At 47.8% G+C, this 24,849-nt stretch overlaps 2 protein-coding genes across 4 annotated transcripts in view; one reads left to right on the top strand and one right to left on the bottom strand.

The window, feature by feature from the left end:
• Positions 1-10,631, top strand: part of CCNYL1 (cyclin Y like 1) — a 38,510-nt gene extending 27,879 nt beyond the window's left edge. For all 3 annotated transcript variants that reach the window (XM_036422250.2, XM_036422251.2, XM_036422249.2), the window contains one exon: positions 673-10,631. In XM_036422250.2, coding sequence (XP_036278143.1) covers positions 673-783 — 111 coding nt within the window. In that variant the 3' untranslated portion in view covers positions 784-10,631. The remainder of the gene's footprint in view (positions 1-672) is intronic.
• A 568-nt stretch (positions 10,632-11,199) lies between these two features.
• Positions 11,200-13,154, bottom strand: FZD5 (frizzled class receptor 5). Its single transcript, XM_036422248.2, has one exon. The coding sequence runs from the start codon at positions 13,139-13,141 to the stop codon at positions 11,339-11,341; it is 1,803 nt and encodes a 600-aa protein (XP_036278141.1). The 5' UTR covers positions 13,142-13,154; the 3' UTR covers positions 11,200-11,338.
• Positions 13,155-24,849: the final 11,695 nt, after the last annotated feature.

Raw genomic sequence — 24,849 nt, 5'->3', positions numbered from 1 at the left:
TATAGCACACACTTGCCTCCTCAAAGTTTGCTTAGAGCACATGTGTCAAACACAAGGCCCGCGGGCCAAATCCGTCCCGCCAGGTCTTGCAATGTTTCCCGCACCGCGCTGTCATCACTGCACTCCGCTGCGTTTCCATCACAATGACAGTTTATGACTGTTCAGTAAACCATTCAGCCCGAGATTTAGGCTGGATTTTAGATTTTGGCCCCTTCTCTGATTGAGTTCGACACCCCTAGCTTAGAGTATATTATAGCTAATGAAGATTGGATAGAAATTGAATAGTGAGCAAGTACCAATTTGCCCAAGGGTATGCTCTTAATGTTTAAGAAACAAGTGTACAGGCAATAGATGATACTGCTGTTAGGAGCCTAATACGTTCTTGACTTTTTTGAGAACCAAATTTTTTAATGACTCTAAGTTCCCCTTTGCTCAATCTAATCATAGCCCCTAAAAGACTTACCACCTTTTTGAATTAGCAGGAAGTACATCCCCATAACCTGTCAGTGTAGACCTCAGCTGCCAAAAGCAGCAGTAACGATGGATTTAGAAAGGAGTGAGAATGTGTGGCTTATCAGTGATGCTTTTTGTGAAGGTTGGAACTCTTGTTTTTTGTTTGTTTTTTGTTTGTTTTTTAACTGTACCTGTGTTCTATTTGATTGCCTTTCCTAGGCCATTTCCAGATTGTGTGAAGACAAAGACCTGTGCAGAGCTGCTCTGAGAAGGTCTCTTAGTGCTGATAATTTTATTGGTGTTCAGCGTTCTAAAGCCATCCTCTCTTAAGGGAGAAGAGAGGGGTGGTAATATCGTAAGCCGCCCCTCATCTACAAGGACTGGAGAAATATCACCTCTCCTGCTCAAAAACCAGCAAAGTTAGTATTTTCACCTCAGACAGAGGTCAACTTGAAGAGACTCGTGGGCAGCAAGGACTATGCTCATAAAGAATGGGACCTTGTCAATGTGACACACTGTCCTTCAGTTACAGAAATCACTGAAAAGCAAAGCTCCCATCCCACACAGGTATCTGCTTACAATGTAGGCTGACAGCTGTGAACTAGGTGAAGTTTTTTTTTTCTTTTTTTCTTTCAAGTTTAAATGTTGAGGCTTGAAAAGCACTAACTATATAACTTATGTCTTTTCTATATTTCTGAATCACCCCTCCAAAAAAAGGAATAAACTTACCCAATATTGCTACATATTCCTTCACAATCAATGCAGTATTGCCATTAAAACATGGGACGCCTAACAACTCACAAAGCCACCTAGGAACAGACTGTAGCATTGTTAGGTATTAAAGGATTCTTCATATTACATGGTGGAAGTTGCTAGTCATTATTGGCAAACAGTTTTAAAAAAAAACCTGCTGAATAACACTTCTCATTCAAATTCTTTGCAAGTACTACTTAGTACGGTAGCATGTTTGGGAAACTGTCAGTATTGATTATCTACTTAGACTGGGTCCACCCTGCGTATCTTAAGAACTATAATGGGATTTTAAAACAACAAGTATAATGATGCTTCTCATTTTCTGATGATTTTCTTTGTTAAATAGATGTATCAAAAGATATTCTCATAATATCCAGTGATAATAAGCAGATAATAAAACAGGCAATTCTAAGCTTGGATAACAGTGTGGTTGGGCCCTCAGGGGCACTCCTACAGAAGTGTAAATGCTACAGACTTTAATTTGAAAGTTTAATTAAATTTCTCATTTAGTTTTTTGTTTTTCAACAATAAGTTTATTTTCATTTTTATATAAAAAAATATAGGAAGCAGGAAGACAAGAGCTGTTATGGCTATTCCATAAAATCAGCAGAGGTGTATATTCTGTATTTCTGCTCTACGCTCCTTAATAACTATTCTCAAAATCCCATAAAACTACCTGAGCTGCAGATTAAATGTCCACATTGTAGACAAAGGGAAAAAATAGAGGAAAAAAGATTTTTACAATATCCTGTTTATTTAGTTTAGTGAATTGTGAAATGACAAAGATTGGCTGAAACCAAAAAGTTTATTTAAATTTTAATTTTTTGGTTCAGCCTATCTTTGCCATCTTTAAGAGGGGATTGAAACAAAAAATTGAAACAAAAGCTTACTATTTAAAATATACAAAACTAAGTTTAAGAGACCTTTAAACTTTCAAATGTGTTGTAAGGCTGTAGCATTTATACTACTACAAGTGCCACTGCTTAAAACTGCACTAACACTGTAGGGAGAGACCTTGTGTCTTCATAGGAATGCCCTCTTTAAAAAGAATTCTTTGCAGATCTGTGCTGTATACATGCTTTGATCACCAACATTGTTTTGTTTCCTAAATTTTGGTAAAGGAAGATTATGAGGAGCAGTGTTATTCAGATGTAATGAATTGAAAGAAATTGGACCCTAATAGTAGTGTTATGAAAACAGGTGAATGAACCAGCTTTTCTATCCTACACGTTGACTTGGTTGTAGGTGTCCCATATAAGTCTTGCTATTTAAGAGGAAGCATACAAACCTTAGGAACTCTTACCTCAGGCTTTAAAGGGCAGGGAGTTAAATCAATCTTTTAGGAGATTGGTAAAATGTCGCCTAAACTTGAAGTACTTTTAAAGATTAATGTTCTCAACTATTTGAAATACTTCTACCTTCTCAAATGTATTCCTAGATATTTTGCCTGTAACCAAAGCATTTCTAGGCCAAGGAATACTTTTAGTATAGCAAGGCTTCACACTATATTGAGGGCTGCAGGTTCCATCACTAAAAGGATAGAAACGAGAAATAATGGCGTATAAAACGTTACAATCTACCACCTCAGAAACATTGTTCATGGAGTTCTGAGCTTGGAGATTCAAGTATTGATTGCAGTTTTATTTTGAAAAGAATGCTACAACTTATGTGGTTTTTTTCTCATGTTTATATTAAAAGAAAAGCTAATAAACCCTATTTTAATTAAAACATGGCTAGTATGTTTGTAATACTCCCCATTCACATAGCATCATGTCTCTGTCGAACGTACATGTTTTCCATCAGCTTTGATAGTGAGTCCTTAAGCATTTTTAACTGACCATTGATGGTTTGACCCTGCTGCTAAGATAGTTATTTATTTGTCTTTTGCTTTTTCAACCTAAAGATAACTTATTACACTTAAATCACTGGCATGGTGCATTAGATGGCATCTGTGAATAATTCATTTTTGTGCCAATACTTGGAAGGTAAAACATACCAGAGAGAAAGGAATTACCTGATGGTTTCCTATCAGCAATTTCACATGGTTTGTCCTAAAACAACTTAAGGCCCAATGTTTCTGTTTAAAGAGAAATTTCTATGCTGGACCAGATTCCAGATTATTTACTCTTATTATATCCCGTTTGCCCAGACTTTACTGAAGTCCAGCAGCACTGAATCCTGGTTTTATGACAGTTCATTTTTGGTTGAGTTTTCCTATGTCTATAAATACACTATTCCTTGATTAAAAAAAAAAAAAATGCTGAAGCCAGTATTTACCAGAAAAGAAATCACTCTGTATTTGGGTTATGCAGTGATTTTGGAAATGTTTAGCTGTGACATGTAGGTTAGCTAAAATCTTTGATCACCCAAGCCTTCTCCCTGACCACATCTAAAATGACTAGCCTGTTCCCTCTCCCAGAAGCTGCATTCTCGAGTACAGAGCTACTTGGAAAAGCACTTGAGAGTGGGCAGAGAAATCTCCAGGTAAGTGTTCATTTTAATGCAGAATCTGCAGATTATACTAGCGTCTATCAACAAGCTAAGGATTAGGTTACCTAAAGTCTTCACTTAGCCCACTCACCGCCCTGACCAGCCTGACGCTGTGCCAGTAAGCAGCACAAAGCATTGTGGAGCCCTTCAGCAAAGCTGCTCCCCAGGGCAGAGGGCAGTGGGTTTGGTGTCTGAGGCTATTCCACTCAGCTGTTTTAAACGGGGCTGTCAGAAGAGACAACATGTCATGTGAAATAAATTCTAAGAAAACCAGTTTGTGGTTTAGGATCTCTAGGGTGCAGAAAGAACTAGGAAAGTGAAATCGTTTAGAAATTAAGAGGAATCCAGAGTCAAATAAAAAAAAGGTTAATACTTTTAAAAGGAACAAGTTTGGTGATTATTATAACTGTTGTGAAGGGAGCTAAGTGATTTGAATGGTTAGAGAAATTCTGTGATAGCATCAGAAGTTACCAATAGTATTTAAAGACCAAATTATTCTGCTAGCATTTTCTTGATACATTACTTTCTCTTACTCTCTTCCCTTCTACTAACCTTTACTTTTAGGCCCCAAACGGTGGCCCCTTTGCCGCCTCACAGGAATGGACTCTCCCAAAGGCAGAGCTTACATGTCCTGTCCCCTCCCACTGCAGGTCAGGGCTCACCCTTAACCAGGCCATCTCAGCCTTTGCCCTCTGACCTCCTGCTAATGTCCGCTGGGCAGCACCTATGACCCTCTTCCAAAGCAGTATCACCAGGTTCCAGCAAATACAAGTCTCATATGGCTCGCAGGTTATCTCGACCCTTTAATCCCCTACTTGAGTCCTCCTGTGTCCCCCAAAGCAGCTGTCCCCAATTTACTGCACTTGCTGACTCCCCTGAGCTGCCCACAGCCCTAGATGTATCTCCTCAGTCTAGGCAGCATCCCACAGTCCAAACTCCAAAACGCATTTCCTGTGGCATTAGGAATACAAGTTTTGCTTCTTACAGTGACCCCCTCGTCTAACCAAGGGGATTCCACCTCAATTCTAAAATCAACCACATATCCACATCCTGCACCAACTTATCCCCTTTTGCCTCAAAACTGCATTCAGCCTGGCTGCCGTGGTTCAGTGGTTGAGCATTGACCTATGAACCAGGAAGTCACAGTTGGATTCCTGGTCAGGGCACATGCCTTGTTGCGGGCTCGATCCCCAGTAGGGGGCATGCAGGAGGCAGCCTATCAATGATTCTCATTGATGTTTCGCTCTCATTGATGTTTCTCTCCCTCTGAAATAGACAAACACTGCATTCAACTCCCATGTTGGGATGGGCCAATTTGACTTTGCTTAGTCCTTTACATCTAGCGTTTCTCAGGACGTCCCCAGACCGCCTCTCATCAACTCCAAGTGCCTCTGAAAGTTTCTCTAAATGGAATGTAGAATCCTGAATCTGATGGAAATTCTGATGAAATCCTATTTAAGTCTGGAAAGTAATGAACCAATGTTGACTTGTTAGTTTTGACAAATGTACTATACTATGTTAACATTAGGGGGAAATGGGTAAGGAAGGAATATATAGGAATGCTGAATCATCTTTGCAACTAAAAAAAAAGCAAGCAGCAGTTTCTTGGGCCCCAGACCTACCAAATCTCAATTCCTAGAGTTGAAGCCTAAGGAATCGTAAATTTTCAATAGCCCCAAATGATTCTTACACAAACTCAAATTTGGAAATCTAGTGTTTCAATTGCCTTTGCATTCCTTGCCTGAACAGTGTCTTCTACCTTGCTTTACCTTGATCTTGCCTTACCTGATTTAATCCTTTAGGTCCTCTAAATCCTAAGATTTGAGTATTATTATCCTTTCACAGATGAGAAAACTGAAGTACTAACAGGTTAAAATGTCCAGGATCACACAGCCCTTAAATGGTGGGACAGGGATTAGATTCCCTAGTCAGTTTAGCTCCTAAGTCTTTGAACAGTCATGTTACCACCCATAACAAACAAAAAAATCCTATAATTAAATCACATTATGACTAGTAATGATCTGGGCCCACCTATTTCTCCAGCATCTAAATCCCAACAATCCCTTTGCTCCAGCTTGTGACTTTGCCCTTTCCATCAGAGGACGAGGGGAATGAGCAGTGAGAAAGCATTGGGAAGAGGTGCCGACTGGAGAGTCTTGTGTAAGCAAGGTACAAATACTCGCATTAGAATCCAGCTCAACTACCGTATCCTCTCCTCTCCCAGTCTGATCATGTTCCAAGCACTCATTTTTGACATTGAATTATATATACTCTTATATTGGACTTATCGCCCCTAAACATTATAAGCTCCTAATTACCTATCTTCTCCCATTCTTATGCCTCAATGTGCTGGGAAAAACATACCAGGCATTTGAATGAGGTAGATTTGCAGCTAATCTGTGCCTTGTCAAAATAGCAAGGAAGAAAATCTGACCACAGTATCTCAGGTTTACGGAGCATCTGCCCGGATTATCAGGAAAGTGCCAACTCTAACTCAACTCTTACCTGGGTTTCCTGACTTGTATTTATGGCTTAATATCAAGATGTGGTTCTACCTGGTGAATGATGGACCAGACCCATAGAACAACAGCACAAACATCTACTCAGATGTTTGGCATAGAGCAGCAATTTTCAACTGGTGAGCCATAAGAATTGTTAAAGCATTTAATACCTGACTAGTAAGGGGCACTGACCTATTAGACTGTCAAATAAAAAAATGACAACAGCCAACTCAATAGCTGTCTGGTGTCAATACACTCTCTTGAACCATAAATATATAGGTCATATGTTGCATCTTACTGGTAAAATTGAATAAGGTTGCATCTGATTTGTTAATTCTTGGTACCAGAAATCCTTATATACAAGTATAGGCATCTGATTTTTTAAAAGTCAACTTTGGAGCAAAAAGGGTAGATTATTATGTTTGATAATCAAAGTTATAACTATTTTTGTTAGATTGGCAAAATATATATTTTTAGTGTGCCAAAAATTTTAGTAATTTATGTGTGCCATGAGATTTAAAAAAAATCACTGGTATTACAGTATAGATGGAGGATTGATAAAACAGAACACATTCTCAAGCAATGTCTGTTCTTCTGTGTATTTCCCTTCATTTCTTCAAGTGAGTTATGAAATAATTAACAGGATCAGCAGGAAAAACCCATGAAATATATTCAAGTAAAACAAGTTTCTATTCTGTTTCTGGTGATTGGAATTTGCTTGATTTACTTATTAATAAAAACTTTACCACTTATATTGTAAGTACATTTGAGAAATCTGATTATGAAGTTAGAATCTATGTATCTCCTCAGATATTCTTAGAAAGCAGTGTGTCTCTATAGAAGCATGAGGAGAAAAAGACTTGTACAGCATCTCATTTTCTTTACCATTGCTTTAATGCACTTTAAAATTTATCTACATTAGTTGGGAACAAAGAAACAAAAATAGACATTTCTTTGTTTTTCATAAATAACTACTCTCCATATTTGATAAAAATCTCAAAGCATTATTTTACCTTCCCACAAATATAATATACACAAAATTTTTCTGAAATAATAAGGTCAGCAAATTATCATGAGACTAACATAACCACATACACAGCTGTTCTATTGACTTCCAGGATCAAAACAAAAGAAAAAGAACTCAAAATGCTCTGGGTTTCCGTTTGTTAATGCTATGATCTCAAAATTATAATCATCTGCCAATAATAACTTATCGATTCAAGTTGATTGTCTACAAATAAAATATCACTGGCTCTGATTCATGAGTTCTGGAGATGTCTTTGTGAAGCTACTGCATGGGATAGGCACTATACATATATGGAAATCATAAAAAGTATCAAATGCCGTTAAATGCCCTGGACTCGAACTACTGACTCGGTATGTGCCTCATTTGGCTCAGTAATAAATTCACCTGCACCAAACCCGTATCAAAAGTCACTAAATCTCTCATATATATATGTATATATTACACACATATATACACATATATATGTATGTATTATATATTATGTATATACACACCCATATCATATACATACAGTTTATAACAACATGAAGAACAATATTGTCATAAAATGTACCCCAGGCATTACCCTGGCTGAAATCAATCCTGTAACTGTCATCAAGCTGCTAGAAGGTTTTTGAGTTCTGTGTCAGGTTACTTAGCGACTTGCCTACCCCTCACCCTGCTTTAATGTCTTCGTAGCTTTTTCTTTCAGAACCACCCTCCCCAACTCAGGCATTTCTTTGCCAAGATCACTTGATTAGACTTTGGAGGCAAGAAAGGACATGCCGAGGGAGTGGGGAATCTCAGCTCCTCTGCCTCACACCTGCCTAGATTTGTGATGTGCTCTGTCCTGTTTGCCACATTCGGTGTTAGAAAGCAGTTATTCAAAGCTTTGTCCCTTCTACCCCCCTCGGTTTTTCTGTAGAGCACAAAAGTGAAAGGAGCCTCTTTAGCAGGGGTAGCAGTTCATTAAAATATACAACTACATTTCCTAGCTCTGGGGGTCCCATTCTGTACTTGACAGTGCAGGTCACGGCTGCTGCTATTAAGGTTCTGTGTGGGATCCAGGAGGCTTGCTCCTGGAGGCCGGTGTCAGGATCAGTGCAGCCCTGGCCCAGGAGGAAACGGCCTAATGAATACCGGTTTGGAAACAGAGCTGTCGGCACGTTATTTCAGCTTGTACATGCGCACAACTACACACAACACACCTGCACAGGCCCGTCACTGGAAGTGGTCAGGTGAAAATATGACAAAAGGTTTGCCAGGATAAACCAATAAGGCACCAAGAAAAATTGTTTCAGCCAATTTAGACAACTTCAAAACGTGAGGGGGGAAATAATAGAAATGAAGGTCATGACAACTGATTCACTGAGAGGACACGTTAGTTCCTTTAGACAACCTAAATCCTCACCCCCTATCCTGGAAGAAAGACACTGCTTAAAACGGAGCTGTTAAAGGAACAGCCCTAAGGCTGCACAGGAGAGGCCCAAAGAAGTCCCCAGTCCTCCCATTTCACAAAGCTGGCTGGGAAGAAATTGCTAAACCACCCCACGACCTTCCGTTTTATCATTGTTCTCGGGAGTACTGTTTGCATAATAAAAATGCAAATGGGGGCGGGGATAATGTGCGGGATGGAAATAGGGGCTGTTCTCCCCCGGGTAGGGGTTGGGGTGGTGGGTACCAGTGAGATTTCAGGGAGCAGGCGGGCTTTCTCCTGGAAGGAAAGGAGAGTGAGGCAGAAAACAGGCTGGAAACAAAAGGCAGCTCTGAAAGCAGACCCCAAAGAGCATTACCTGGATTGCCTTTCCTGGGCCTCGTATGCTTTGTGGTAACTGTCTTATTTTTTAAAGTAAATGGGTGGTTCTTTTTAAGTTTGCCAGAATGGAAAAAAAATTTTTTTTAATGAATTAAATTACTTTCATCCACTCATCCCACAACTTTTAGGTACACTGTGCACCATTTCTCCACAAAGAAAAAGGGGGCAGGGAGGACAACCCAGATTAGGCACGGTGACTGAGGACAACAGAACCACCTGCCCTTTCTGGGAAGATATACTGAGTGTGGGAAGAGGTGAAGGTGCTCAGAAAAGGCCCTCGTTTGGGAACCAGGAGAAGAATGGGCTCTCGGGGTAACTGTCTCAGGTTCCGAGTCACCTGAGTAAGTGGAGGAACAAGATGTGCAGAGCGTTCGCTGAGCTGTGTGCACTAAGTTTTGTCAAACCCACTGAAAACCGACTCCGTTCTGAGTAGGTAGGAGCAGTGCATTTTTATAACCGAACAGCTTCTGAGAGTCCTTAAAGCCGTAACACCAGGCTTCCCACACCCCAGCTCAGTGTTTAAACTCACCATGGGAACTAGTCGTTTGTTTACTCAATGCCCATGAAGTAGAAACTGAACTTGGGCTTCGATCTGACTTTTCCAACTTTGGTATAAATGAAGCATAAATCCCCTCGACGTGTTTCCCCGGGGAGACGCGCTCACGTTTTAATTGCTTTTGCCATGTTGGCTTCCTAAATTTAGTCCCCACTCAGCCTTGGTCATTGGTGTTTTGCTGGCCAGTGTACCATCACCCTCTTCCCCAGTCCCAGCCTCACTCTCTTCGTGAATGAATGGGTCAGCAGATTAGGAAAGCAAACAGGATCCTCTCACAGCAAAGTGTGTGTGCATGTGCGTGTTCGTCAACTCGTCGGCTTTCTCAGAAAAAGAAAAATGTACTTGAGGGAGGGGGCAGGGGAAGCAGCCTTCCTCCCGCTGCAGCGGCACACCGGTTCCTCTTTAAAAACGAATGCAAGTGTGTTGTGGGCCTCCACTGTTTTCAGAGACTGCAGAGAGCAATGTCTCACCGCTTTCGGAATATCTGGCTACACACTAACCCCAAACCCGGGGACGCTCGTTCTCTCTCTTTGCTGCCAGTGTTTGCTCACAGGTAGCCAGCTTCCCTCCCGGCTCCAGCACCTCGGTGGAGGGCGGGTGTGGTTTCTAATCCCAGCTCTCCAGGAGGCGGCCGGAGAAAGGCGAAAGGGCCGTTTAACATGATAAAGGAGGTGGAGTGGGGGTGGAGCAAGTAAAGTTGGAAATTTACGTCTTACTGGAGGTACATCCATTCTAGTGCTTCAGCCTACCAGCAGCCCCCTTTAGCCGCTATCCCTAAGTAGTTCCAGAAGGAGCGAGTTTACTTTGACCAAATTATAGCACACGTTTTGTTAAAAAAAAAAAGATGGGCTCGCTGAAGCCTGTGAAGAACCACCCACTCCCCTGGCGTGGAGCTGCCACCTTTTCAGTCTAGAATTCAAGCTCAACCAATTTCCACCCCGTGGGCCTGCACTACTCCAAATATTTACGCTGGGCGCTGTGAGGCCACCTCTAGCTTATTCCAAAAGCTGGCGCTGCTAAGGATCAGAACGGTTACAAGTATTACGAGGAGGGGGGGGTGGGGAGACACCCCAAGCTCACTAAAGAAAGCTAGAATGGACACCACGTCGCTAACCACTCCCGAACCCTGCCACTTTGGGGAGGCCCTGACCACATGACGCCCTCGTTGGCATGACCTGGAGGGAAATTTCAGAAACAGGGACGAGCAGCTCACCTTAAGACATCTCGGACACTTGGAGCAGCAGCAGGAGACACAAGCTGGACACGCACACCCAGCCATCGCTCAGCCACAGTAACCCACACGTTCACCGTTCACCTTTTTTCCAAAAAGACACACAGAATAGGAAATATATTTTTTCCAGTCCGGACCACACAGTCGAAAGAAACCTCCATCGGGTGGAACTTCATGATAATGCCAATGGCAGGATTGTAAAGCCCCCAGAGCAAAGGTAAAATTTTGTTGCCAAAAATGCAACAAAGTTTAAAAAAAAATAAGAAAAAAAAATACATATTAAATTAAAAAAAACACACACACAGAGTCCTCTTAAAGAAGGCAGCGAGACACGTAAAAACAGAACAGGCGTGAGCTGAGCCCCTCTGAGCAGTCCTGGGACGGACAGACAGCTGCTCCCCGGGAAGGGCCCTCGCCCCGCTCTCTCCCGCTCGGCCAGCAGGGGGCGCCAGCAGCGGGGAAGGCAAACGGAAGTGACCTTGGCAAAGCTTCCCGACCCAACAGCCCTCCCCCTCCTCCTCGCTGCTCCTCCCTACACGTGCGACAGGGACACCTGCTTGTGGTAGGCGGCGGCGGCGGGGCCCGGGGGCCCGGTCCTGCCCGTGAGCGCCGCGCTGGCCTCGCCGTAGTCCCGGGCGGCCGTGGCCGAGCCGCCGCCGCCGCCGCCGCCGCCCTTGTGGCCCCTCCGCCGGCGGCAGCAGCAGTAGCGGCCGGTGAAGCGCCGCCACGACTCCACCGTCTTGCCGGACCAGATCCAGACGCCGGAGGTGATGCCCACCACCAGGCACATGAAGTACTTGAGCATGAGCACCCAGTACTCGGGCTTGGCGCGCGGCCGGCCGTCGGCGCCGGGGCAGGCGCAGGTGAGCGCGGCCTCCCAGGCCTCCCGGTAGTGCTGCTCGTACAGGTAGCAGGCCACCAGCACGCCGGCCGGCACGGTGTAGAGCAGCGTGAACACGCCGATGCGCAGCATCAGCTTCTCCAGCTTGTCCGTCTTGGTGCCGCCCTGCTTGATGACGCTGCGGATGCGGAAGAGCGACACGAAGCCGGCCAGCAGGAAGAGCGTGCCCACCAGCAGGTAGAGCACGAGCGGGCCCAGCACGAAGCCGCGCAGCGAGTTGAGGTTCTGGTTGCCCACGTAGCAGATGCCGGCCACGGGGTCGCCGTCCACGGAGCTGAGCGCCAGCGCCGTGATGGACTTGACGCTGGGGATGAGCCAGGCGGCCAGGTGGAAGTACTGCGCGTAGCCCGCGATCGCCTCGTTGCCCCACTTCATGCCGGCCGCCAGGAACCAGGTGAGCGACAGGATGACCCACCAGATGGAGCTGGCCATGCCGAAGAAGTACACCAGCAGGAAGACCACGGTGCACAGCGCCGGGCCCGTGGTCTCGTAGTGGATGTGGCTGTGCTCGCGGCTGCAGGCCACGCTGGCGTGGCCCACGGCCAGGCGCACCAGGAAGCCCAGCGACACGCACAGGTAGCAGGCCGACAGGAAGATGATGGGCCGCTCCGGGTAGCGGAAGCGCTCCATGTCGATGAGGAAGGTGGCCACGGTGGTGGAGGTGGACAGGAAGCACAGCACGGACCACAGGCCGATCCAGAAGGTGGCGAACGTGCGCTCGTCCGGGCTGAAGGAGGGCTGGTAGCAGGGCACGGCGCAGTTGGGCACCTGGCCCGTGCGCACCTTGTTGTAGAGCGGGTGCGACTCCTTGAGGATGGGCACGAAGGGCTCCCGGCACCGGCACACGGACGGGCCCCCCGAGGCGCACTCCGCGCCCCCGGAGGACGGCGCCCCCGCCGCCGCCGCCGCCGCGGGGCCCGGCAGCGTGGGCCTGGCCGGGAAGGGCCGCGGGGCCGCCGTGGTGGCCTCGCTGCGGTTGTAATCCATGCACAGCACCTCGGCGTCGCGCCCCAGCACGGGCAGCCGGTCGCAGCTCATGCGCTCGGGCCAGGCGAAGCCGTACTGGCGCATGAGCGGCGAGCAGCCGGCCTTGGCGCGCTCGCACACCGAGCGGCAGGGCGGCAGCGGCTTGTGGTAGTCGGGCAGGCAGATGGGCGTGTACATGGAGCACAGGAAGAAGAGCAGGTCCGGGGAGCAGTGGATCTCCACCAGCGGCCAGAACTGGTGCACCTCCAGGCCCGCCTCCTCCTGCGTGTCGTGGTTGAACTGGTTGGGCATGTGCGTCAGGTTGTAGCCGATGCCGCGGCACATGGGCACGGTGATGCGCTGGCACACCGGCGCCTTGGAGGAGGAGGCGGCGGCCGCGCGGCCCGCCAGCTGCGCCAGCAGCAGCAGCAGCAGCGAGGGCGGCGCGGCGGGGTCAGGCCGAGCCATAGCCCCCTCCTCCCTCCCTCCGTCCGTCCGTCCCTCCGCCCCGCGCCCCGCTCCGCCCGCCGGGCCCCCCGCGCCGCCGGCTCGGGTGCAGCGCCGGGGCCGGCAACCTGTTGGCTCTTCTTTTTCTTCTTCAAGAAATCCGCCCCGGACACGCTGCCTCGGGAAGGCGCCGCTGCCGGCCCTCCGCGCTCGGCTCTCCTCCTCCGGCCCGGGCTCGGGAGGGGCGGCGCGGCTCCGGCTCCGGCTCCGGCTCCGGCTCCGGCTCCGGGGAAAGTGTTCTTTAAAAAAAGAAACACCGCACCACTCCGTTAGAGGGGCGTCCGCGGCTCCGGCCCCGCCGGCGGGCTCCGACCTCCGGGCCAAACTCTCCCCTCCGCCTCCTGGCGCCCCAGCCCGCCTCCCTCTCCCGGGCCCTGCAGGCTGGGACCCGGGGCCGGAGCGATCAGCGCCCCCGGAAAAGCGCCGGGGGCCGGGGAGAGGGGAAGGACGGCGCGGGCTCTCACCTCCGCGGCTCCGGGAAGGAGCAGATATCCCACAGCCGGGCTGGGTCCTCCGTCCCCGGGACGCTCGGCTCCGAGGCGCGGAGACTCAGAGCCCCGCTGGCACCCGGAAAGTTTGGCGACCGGCTGGGCGTCCGAGGCGGCGGCGCATGGCAGCAGGTGGGGGGCGTCTCAGAGCGGGGGTCGCCCCCGGAGCGCGATCGCCGCAGGCCCGTCGCTCGCCCTCTCCTCCTCCGGGGCCCCCCGCATGATCCGGGCGGGGCCAGGCAGGGGCAGGCCGTGCGTCCCGCCGGGGTCCCGGGCCGCACGGGGGGCGAGCGCGCCCGCCCGCCCGCTGCAGCGCCCAAGGCGAGAGGGAGGCGGCGCGGCGGCCGGAGCACCCGCCGCTCACGGCACGGCGAACGGGCGGCGCTGGCCCCGCCGGGACTGCATGGTGCGCGCCCGCCGCCGCCGCGTCCCGCCCGCCCGCCGCTCGCCTCCTCCCCTGCAGGGGGCTCCGCGCTCCAGCCGAGTCCGGGGGGCGGCGGCGGCGCTCCCGGGACGCGCCCGCCCCGGCTCCTCCCCCGCGCACTCGCACCCTCGCGCTCGCCCACCTCCGGCCGGCACGGAGCGGCGCGCGGCGGCGGCGGCGGCACCGGAGTCACGGCCGCGGGCGGACTGGCCTCTCCCTCTCCGCCGGGTCACCTGCTTCTAATGCCCCCGGGAGGCCCCGCCCCGCCCGGCCCCGCCCCCTCCGGCCGGGGCGCGGTTGGTGGGCCGCCCCGCCACGCTCCCCGCGCGGCCCCGCCCCCTCCCTGCTCGCCGCGCGGCCCCGCCCCCTCGGGCGCCCCGCGGCCCCGCCCCGAGCGGGCAGTCGAGCCACGCAGGCCAATCGCGGGGCGGGAAGCGGCGGGGGCGGGGCGTATGCTAATCACGCCTTCTTGAGACGCGCGGGGCGGGAAAGCCTCAGCCAGAAGTTGCAGGGAGTTGTCTGCAGCCGCCCCACCGGTGCGGGCTCCCTTTCCTGGGACGTTGTAGCTTCGGAAGCTTTGCTCCCGAGGCCCCTGCCGGTTTTCTCGGCAGCTGAGCATTATTATTACCGAGCCCAGCGCTTGTTTCCCAGTAAAAGAACCGCTCAGAGAATCGCCCTTAACTGTGCACCTGTCTGCCCTCCGGACTGTCCTCCTACGAGGTGAACTCACGTCCAGAGAAGAGCGAATGCCACCTGAGCCCCTACGGTGTTAATCGCTTACATCTCAATACAAGACCTCAGATCCTTGCAGCAATTCCATGAGGCAGGTACTCCTTACAGGTGCAGAAGCTTAACCAAGGTATCCCAGCTAGTACTGCTGGTTCCCCAAAGAAAACCTCAGCCCCATCTTGCTCCCAGAGCTGTTATTCCGAGCGCCTGGCACAATGATAGGCGCTCAAGTGGCAAACCTGTACTCGACCTATTCCAGGGGCTGCGGCAGGCATGCACAATTTTAACCACTCCCGCTGTGTGCAATAGGGATCTCCAAGGTTTCAACCTTTACTCGCGTTTCCTAACAACATCATGCGGTGGTGACAAGAAAGTGATTTTTTTTCTTTCTTTCTGTTTTTGCAAGACGCGAGATGTTAATCCTTTATTAGGGCTTTAACATCCCAGGCGGTTCCCCGCGGAGAGCAGCAGCGCTGGCTCCGGGCTGTGAGGCGGGCAGGGCGCCGGGCCCCTGAGGCTGCAGGCTGCTTAGCCGCCGCAGCAGCGCCCAGGGCCGCGGGCGCAGGGGCAGCGCCGCCCGAGGGGAGCCCTGCTGGGCGCTCCGCCTGCGGAGACACACACACAGCGGCGCTCTGCAGATGGGTTTTCATGCTGCACGTTTTAAATGTCCTAAAAAAATGCCTCTTTTTCCTACGTGTTCTAATTAGGTGGAAGACTGAGGTGTTGGGCATACTTGACATTCATTCAGACGCTTACAAAGAGGGCCTGGATTGTTTCTCTCTCCCCCCGCTTCTTCCTCTGGGAAGGTGGAGGGAAAAGGCTGGACGGAGGGTCAGGGAACGTGAAGGACTCAGGACTGGAGGGGTGAGATAGGCCGCGGTCCTTGTTCTTGTGTCCTGGATTCCATTTGGTACAGATGGAGGGATTCCACGGCAGGATAACTCTCTCCCACTTATCCACAAGGCTTCTGAGGGAAACCGTGAGGCATGTGTATGAATCCCAGCCTTAGAGTTAAAAGGAATAAGTACCAATAGCTTTACAAACATCAAAACGATGAGTAGATATGTTTTACATGGCCATGACATCTTTCTACAGGTGTTCCTATTTTATCTCCTTTGTGTTTTCGGAAATACTTGGCACTCTGGGCGGACACACTTGCCAGGGTTGGAAGCAGTGGGCGTGGAAGAGCTTCGGACCAGCAGTCAGAAGGAAAGGGAAACCCTCAGTGGAAAGTATGTGCAGACGGGGGACATGCCAGGGGAGGGCTGTCTCATTCTGTGCCCTTCATGCAACGTGTGTATTATCGGGGACGGACAAATGTTGGCTAATAATAAAAATTATTTCAAGTTGGAGAATGTTAATCACTCCCCCCTGGAATTTAGCCAGAATACTTGTGTTATTTCACATAGTTCAGACTCATGTGATGTTATCTGCTGGTTTGTAAAGCGATCTCTGCTTAATCAATAATAATGAAATGTTATTTTTGCTTGGAGGTCTCTAATGATAAGTAGTCATGACAGCAGAAAACTTACCAGAAGAGATTTATTTTGCATTGCGTAACTTTTTGTACATTTGAATGTTTGCTTTTTAAAAATATATATATTGCTTCAATTTAAAGACAGTTTAAAATATGCTGACTATTTAACAAGCATTAGGCAGGGTGCTAAATAATTCCTTTATGTTAACTAATTTAATCCTTACAACAATTAGATATAACTGGCCCCATAATGACTTGTCTGAAGTTACTTATTCAGTCTTTGGAAAGCATAGAAATCAAAAATTTCTCCTGGGTCATAATTTATTCAACAAGCTAGATGACACTAAATATATTTTTATTGAGGAGTGAGAGAAAGAGAGCAATGTGAGAGAGATTCATTGGTTGGCTTCCTCCTGCATGCCCCTCTCTGGGGATGCCCTGACTAGGAATGGAATCTTGACCTCCTGGTTCATAGGTCAACGCTCAAACACTGAGCTACGCCAGCAGGGGAACACTATTTTTAAGATGCATTTTTAAGCACCCAGAACATTGCCAAATATTCTAGTCTATTCCATCCATCCATTCACCCACTAATCCAAAAAAATACCAGCTTCTGAGTTGAAGACACTACTGCTATATTAAACATATTTCTATAGCCAAAACCGGTTTGGCTCAGTGGATAGAGCGTCAGCCTGTGGATTGAAAGGTCCCGGGTTTGATTCCGGTCAAGGGCATGTGCCTTGGTTGCGGGCACATCCCCAGTGGGGGGTGTGCAGGAGGCAGCTGATTGATGTTTCTCTCTATCCATGTTTCTAGCTCTCTATCCCTCTCCCTTCCTCTCTGTAAAATATAAATATAAATAATAATAAATATATATATATATATATATATATATATATATATATATATATATGTTTTACAAAGCTAGTTCATGAAATTCAACTTAAATATCAACGGTTATTATTGTAGTGTTTGACTACCGTATTTTTCGGACCATAAGACGCACTTTTTTCCCCCCAGAAGTGGGGGGGAAAAGTCCCTGCGTCTTATGGTCCAAATATAGCCTACACATATACTTAAAAAAAAAGTTTTTTTACTTGCCCGGCTCTGTGTGGTCTGTGTGTGCTTGCCCGGCTCTAAAATGGTTCTAAATGCTGCTGTTTACTTTACAGGGTTGATTACATGTGTTTATGACTGTGATGTTGGGTTTTAATGCACATAAAATATTTTAGGACACTATTTGTTTCAGAATCTTTTTTTCTTCATTTCCCTTCTCTAAAAACTGGTGCGTCTTATGGTCCGGAGCGTCTTATGGTCCGAAAAATACGGTATATTCTGTGCAGTGAGAAAACCTGAAGTCATTTTCAAGGTCCACCATTTCTTACTTCTTTTTAGTCAGGTCAAGTTTATAAACTTTCTAAATCTCCATTTTCAGCTAATGAAAGGAAAATAGGATTCCACCGAGTCTCCTATCTACCTACCCCAGGACTCCAGTGAGCATCAAATGAGATGAGGCACAGGAAAAACGCTTCAGAGACATTTGGTTAAAGTATGAAATGTTTGCACCTGGCTACAAAGCAAGCCATGTTCCTGGGCTGAAGAAACTCCAAGGAGGCTAGTCATCACTAGAGAGAGGAAACCGGGCATTGCTATGTGCCATCATTACCTGGCGCCCACAGCGGCTGTTTCTGGGCTGGGCTGTGGGCCGCTTTTTGTGCCATAGGGTCTTGGTAGCGCTGGCTGTGTTTTGGTGGGCTGCTGCTACAGCGTGGTGACAGAGCCTGTGTCCCACTTGGGGGAAGATGAGTGTTGCTTTGAGGGCACCAGGTCCACAGTGCCATTTCTCTGTGCGCTTCATGGCAGCTCCTGCATTGAGCATCTGCCCCCTGGTGGTCAGTACACATCATAGCAACCAATCGGATGGTTGGACACTTAGCCTATTAGCCTTTTATATATATATAGATTGTTGCTGTTGTTTTCTACTATGGTTTATTGTACTTTTCTGTTTTCCCAGTCTTGTATATTTCCTTTTACATATTACTTTAATAATGAAAACACAGTTACATGTTTTAGATGTACTTTGTGTCTGAGCACACTCCCAGCTGTCACTAGCATTTAGATACCAGCCAAGTTTGATGCCAAAGCAGGGATCATTTCACTTGCCCTGGATCAAAGTGCATGCACCTGCCATTGGCAGCCAGCCCCAGAGCATGCACGGTGCTGGCACAGGCCAGACACCTGTGAGCCAACACCGGTCCCCCACAGGTACTGTTAGGCTTGCTCCGTACACATCCTGGAGCATTTCTGATGAATCCTCATCAAGTCAGACACCTCTAGACAAGAAACCAGGACACTAACCAGAGGATTAACATGATGAATCATTTGTCCATAGTGAGAATGTCTTGTTCACATTAGAAGTGGAATAATTCAACCATAATCTTTAGTTTTCTCCCCTCCCCCACAGTGTGGCAATTATAGAAAGTCAATGCTTTTTTTCTCTCCTCCCCTCATCCTCATCCTCCTCTCCCCTCCCCCCAAGGTGGGGGTAATGGAAGAGCTGACTAATCTTTCCCATAGTGGGCAGTGGCTCTCCGCTTCACATTACAGTCGCCCTGGGAACTTGAAGAAACCCTGGTGCTTGGGACCTATTCAATCAGAATCTGTGGTTTAGGGCCCAGACATTGTTTTTTTGGTTTCGTTTGCTTTGTTTTAACTCTATCAGCTAGTGTGGAGAACCACTGGAATGGAAGCTTTTGTTATTTCCTCAGTGCAGCCCCACCCCTGGGCCTGGCTGCACCCTCAGCATGTAAAACGGAACACCTCAGGAGCAGGTATTAGGAAAGTGCATTCTAATCTAAGTGCATGGGAATCTGGGCTGGAAGTTTATGTAGAAAAAACTACGTAGCAACAAAATTGTGGTCCAGTGATGGTACCATTAACAACAGTGATGACCGTAATAACAGCAACTGATGGGTGTGGAGCATTGCCAAAGTGCACACACTGTGCTAAGCATGTTAGACAGAGAATTCCTTTTCCAAGAATTCTGTAAGGCTGATGTTACGATCACCACTTTATTTTATGTTTTTATTTTTATTTTTTGTTAATCTTCATCTGAGTATATTTTCCCATTGATTTTTAGAGAGAGTGGAAAGGAGGGGGAGAGACACACAGAGAGAAACATCGATGTGTGAGAGACACATTGATCGGTTGCCTCCCACAGGAGCCCTGACCAGGGCCAGGGATCGAGTCTGCAACCAAGGTTCATGCCTTTGACCAGAATCAAATCCGAACCCTCCAGTTCTCAGGCCGACACTCTACCCACTGAGCCAAACCGGCTAGGGCATTACCACCATTTTATAGACGAAAAAACAGGTTCAGCCGAGTTAAATAACCTGTTACCCTCAGTTACATACCTTCCAGTTTTCCTGACTCCGACACTTGTGTTGTCATGGCTTGCAGGTCTCATCGCAGTCCCTGGGACCCACCAGAGAGTGAACATTGAGACAAACAATGCCCCCCTCCCCATTCGTTAGCATTCCTTTCCTGGGGGCCAGGTGGGATCCAGTGCCAGTGTGTGAGGGGGGCCAAGGTGTGGGAAAGCTGCAGGCTCTGGATCCACCTGGGACCCAGCATAAGTCTAGCACCAACTTGTTCTTTGGCTTTGCTGATCAGGCATGCGGGAGGATGCTCCTTAGCCCGGATTCCAGCACCCACCTGGCGTCGTGGCAGAGGAAGTCCCAGTTCAGCCAGCACTGACGCGGTCCATGCTGTGAGCCCAGCGCTGGTCCCAGGCGTGGAAACACGCTGAGGCTCGGGCTCACAAGCCGGGCACCATGGGACAGCCCAGGGGGCACCGAGCCTAATCTGCTGCATCCGGGGGGCCCAGGCCGTGCTGGGAAGGTTGCATCGGAGCAGGGGACCTCTCAGTCAAGGTTGTGTGCAGGAAACAGAAGCCACTCGAGGTATTGTGAGCAGATGCTTCCAGAATGGTTGGCCCGGCCTGAGGCGCAGAAATCTGGGAGCTGCCTCTGGGCCCTTGAGTGCAGGGGCCGCTGCAGGGCTGTTCCAGGAGCCAGGAGGGTGCTGCTGCTGCCGCTGCCCTCCACACGGTGCAAAGGGCCACTGGCCCTGAGGCAGGGCCTGGCTCCAACAGCATTCAGTGCCTACGTTAGTTCTCAAACGGGACTCGCCAGCAGCAGCAACGACGGGATGGTGCCTTCTCCTGGCAAACCTCATAAGAGGGCACCTGGTTGGCTTCTGGGGCCAGGTCCCGGGCCACCCTGTGTGAGTGGGACGCCCTAACATGGTGGTGAGCCTTCCTCTTCTCTCCGGTGCTCAGTGCAGATGGTCTGGGTGCCTTCCCTTGGGACTTCTCACTGCCGGATAGACTTCTTACTCACCTCTCCCCCGCTCACCACACCAGCCCATTGTGGGATCCAGCAACCAGAAGAGCCGTCCCTCCGGGGTGCTCCTCCCCGCAGCCCCCAGGCTGTTACTGCTGCCACGGGGCCTGGCCCCAAAGGGTCCTGAGTCCATCCGGCCTGGGAACCGCACTTTCCATTTCAGTGTCTTCGCTGCCTTAGCTACCGCCAGCCCACCAGAAGCTCCCTCCATCCAGGCCTTCTTGCTTCCCCGCAGGCAGGACCTCACTTGGAGTCATGCCTTCAGAAGCTACCAGGAGGAATGCAGCCCTTCCCCTCGAATGTGGCGCTTTGAAATCCAAGTGGCTGGCAAGCCTGAAGGCTCGCTCCCGCCTCCCCACCACCTTTTCCTCCAGCCTCCTAAAACGTTGTCAAGGTCATGTTATCCCTGCTACAGAATTTATCAAGAAAATAGCTTGGATAAGAATTGGCTGTAAAATCTCACGGAGTTGTGCCTGCTGGCACGGCTCAGTGGTTGAGTGTCGACCTATGAACCAGGAGGTCATGGTTCAGTTCCCAGTCAGGGCACCTGCCTGGGTTGCAGGCTCAATCTCCAGTCGGGGGCATGCAGGAGGCAGCCGATCAATGATTTTTCTCTCAACATTGACGTTTCTATCTCTTTCTCCCTTTCCCTTCCTCTCTGAAATCAATGAAAACGTATTTTTTTTTTAAATGAAATAAATAAAACCTCATAGAGCTGTTAAGGCAATAAATGTGATTGAAATAAGGGTTTTGATAAAGCTTTTCAGTTATAATCATATCTGCCTATACATAGTTTTCTGACGTCTTTAGTAATTTAGAAACTTTGAAGCATTGCTGGGTTACATGATAAAAGTCATTGAACATCTAAATATTTTAGAATAACATGAAATTCTAAAACATCCATTGCTAGACAAGTTTAAGTTTGCCTGCTCTTAGCTTTTTATTGCAGAAGGTCAATAAGTGGACTTGGGACTGTTGATGGAATGTCTTGTGCTTTGTTGAAGGTGTGTTTCCTTTAAAATAAGAGTGTGTTTAAAGTGTGTTCATAAACATCAACCTAAGGAATGCCGGTTGTTTACTTTTGGTTATCATTGGAAGTTAAGGTTTCTAAGAATTAAAAATTCAAATATAAGAAAAAAATTGTATCGTTGTAATGATAGAAGGCATAAAGTATGAAGACACATTTTATAGGACAAGGATTGAAATTGAGTCATTCGAATGATAGTTATTTCTGAACAGATAAAAAGGTTTATACAAATTGTAAAAAGGTATATAAAAGCTGGTGAAGGTTACAAAAGTGTGTAAAGGTTTTAAGTTTTCAGAAAAAGCAGTCAGGGCCTAGTCCCCTTCTCCACCTAATTTCTCCCTGGTGGACCCAGATGCTTTCATTACACATTCTCTTGCTCTTTGTGGGTGGGTGGGGACAGCTTTGTGTCCAGCTGCGGAGTTAAGTCCTTTTCCAAAATGCAGCGATCCTAAGAGGAGAGGTAAACCTGCCCTCTGGGTCTGAGTCACCCGCTGGCCCCACCGCCCCCAGGCAACACCCGGGCAATGGGGTCCAGTGAACCAGGGCCTGATCACCCCTGACTTTCTTTTTCTTTTCTTTTAATATATATATTTATTGATTTCAGAGAGGGAGAGAGAGAGAGAGAGACAGAGAGAGAGAGAGAGAGAGAGAGGGAGAGAGAGAGAGAAACATCAATGATGAGAGAGAACCATTGATCTGCTGCCTCCAGCACATCCCCTACTGGGAATCTGCCTACAACCCAGGCATGTGCCCTTGGCCGGAATCAAACCTGGGACCCTTCAGTCCATAGGCCAATGCTCTATCCACTGAGCCAAACCAGCCAGGGCATGGAAGGGACTCTCCTCTCCTCGTATTTCTAACAACCCTACGCTTGTGCTGTCCCAGGCTCTACTCTTTAGATTGGAGCCTAGACTCCCTTTGCTTCCAACACTGATTCACAGCCCGTGACACTTTCATATGACTGTCTCAACAGGACTTCCTGCTTGGCATTTGGGAACCTTTTATAGCCTTCTGAAAAGTCTTCAAGAGCAAATGAAAAATCTTATGTCCTCTCTACAAAATGAGTAATTTGAATCATGTGTATAGTCTTTATGTTTTTATCTAAACATTATATGGGGTGTGTTTTCTACCTCTGGCTGGCACTACTAGGATATAATAGCTCGTTGTCTACAGAGAATTAAATAAGATTCCAGGGTCTAGATAATGAGTTTAATATTAACGCCAGTTTAATATCTTTTGAAGTTATTACCATAAAACTGTATGTCCGTTTTACCTAAATTTACAAAAGATGCATAACATAATCTTTCGGTTAAGTATATTTGACAACCCTCCCAAAGTTTAAATTTCAAAAGACTTTTTTTTTTAACAGAGAAATGACTTTGAGTTATTACAGTGTGCCCTGAAATACCTCAAGGATTTTTCTCTCCTACATTTTCAAACTAATTTGGCCTATTTCATGTGCTTGAACAATTACATGGGGAGCTTTGCCAAATAAAAATTAATAATAATAATAACTATGTTTAATTATATACATATATTTTTTATTAAAATGGAGGTTCTGGAAATTTCAGTCTCTCTCGGAAGGAACTTGCAAAAATTCAGAGCTGAGTTCAGACAGGAGATTCTCAGGAGTAACAGGTGCCCTCCTCGGGACACCAGAGGAGCCTAGAATAACAGTTCCCTGTGGAGGGCATCTGGTGGGAGTGCTGCAGGTGTGTGTGGTCCGAACATTGGGGGCGTTTATGAACTGTTTCCAATGCTCCACTTCCAATAAGCTGTGTGCAGCATTTAAAATCTTACACATCGCTTGCTCTTTACATATTAAAATTCTACATTGAACCTAAGAACTCTACATTGCCATTTCATAACAATTATTATCTCCCAAGAAGTTGTTATCTTGGACTATTATATCTTACAGAAAAGCAAGGTTCTTTGTCAATGGTTTTATGGTCTAGTCTATAAGCATGTTATTTTGAGTTTTCATTTCCTTCAGATAAAAGAGAGCTTGTTTCTGTTTCCCCAGGACAATTTGGTAAATTATATCTTCATAAGCATTGTGGAAGCATTTATATTTTTTCTTCCTACCTAATCCCTCCAGAATTTAACAACTCTCAATGAATGAGTATCGTTATTCTCGTGTCAATGTGTTTGCATAAATCCAGTAAGAATCTATTCTCTTGCCCTAGCTGGTTTGGCTCAGTGGATAGAACATTGGCCTGTGGATTGAAGAGTGCCAGATTCAGTTATGGTCAGGGGCACATACCTGGGTTGTGGGTGTGATCCCCAGTGGGGGGCATGCAGGAGGTAGCCAATGAATGATTCTCTCTCATCATGAATGTTTCTCTCTCTCTCTCTCTCTCTCTCTCTCTCTCTCTCTCTCTCTCTCTCTCTCTCTCTCTCCCCCCCCCTCTCTCTTTCTCTCTTTCTCTGCCTCTCATGTCCCCTCTAAAATAAATAATAAAAATGTATTAAAAAAAAAAATGAGGGAGAAATGTTTGTGTGCACTACCCTTGGCCTCTCCTGTCTGGACACGTTTTCTGAGATATATTGCTGTAAGTTTTTTCCCATAGCTTGAAGCCAATGGCCTGCACCTGCACAAGATAAGATACACTCCCCAGCCGACTCGGACGCTCCCCTCTGCCTGCCTGAGTTGTGGGCCCACCAGACACCCTGCTATCTTCCAAGGAGGTGCTGTGGTTCAGGCAGCTCCCCCGGCTGGCCAGTGCGGCCCTGACCCAGACCTGTGCTGACACCAACACACTGGCCTCAGCCGCCGTGAGAGAATGTAATACAACTTCTTAGACCCTCACAATGTCTCTTGGCCTTGCTTTTGGTGGTACAGACCTAACACACTCCACACACCACACCTTTTCATTGATACAATACTGGATTTATTCAACTAGTAAGTCTAATGCAGAAGGAGAGAGGAAATGAGCAAAACACACATGAGAAAACAGACAAAAATGCTGGGTGACATTCATCCACCAAGAAAACAGAACCTTACCCTTCTCCAAGCTTCCTGTTATGAATCCTGTGGATTTTCCGCCCAAGAGCCATCTCCCCTTCCTCCTTCCTGTCAGAGTGCCAGCTTTTGGCTTTGTTGTGATTTCGTTGAGAATCC

Source organism: Pipistrellus kuhlii, unplaced genomic scaffold (genome assembly GCF_014108245.1).
Source record: "Pipistrellus kuhlii isolate mPipKuh1 unplaced genomic scaffold, mPipKuh1.p scaffold_m20_p_7, whole genome shotgun sequence".
NCBI classification, from domain to species: Eukaryota; Metazoa; Chordata; class Mammalia; order Chiroptera; family Vespertilionidae; genus Pipistrellus; species Pipistrellus kuhlii.
Note: the sequence above shows the minus strand (reverse complement) of the source record. Positions and strands in the feature narration are given on the sequence as shown.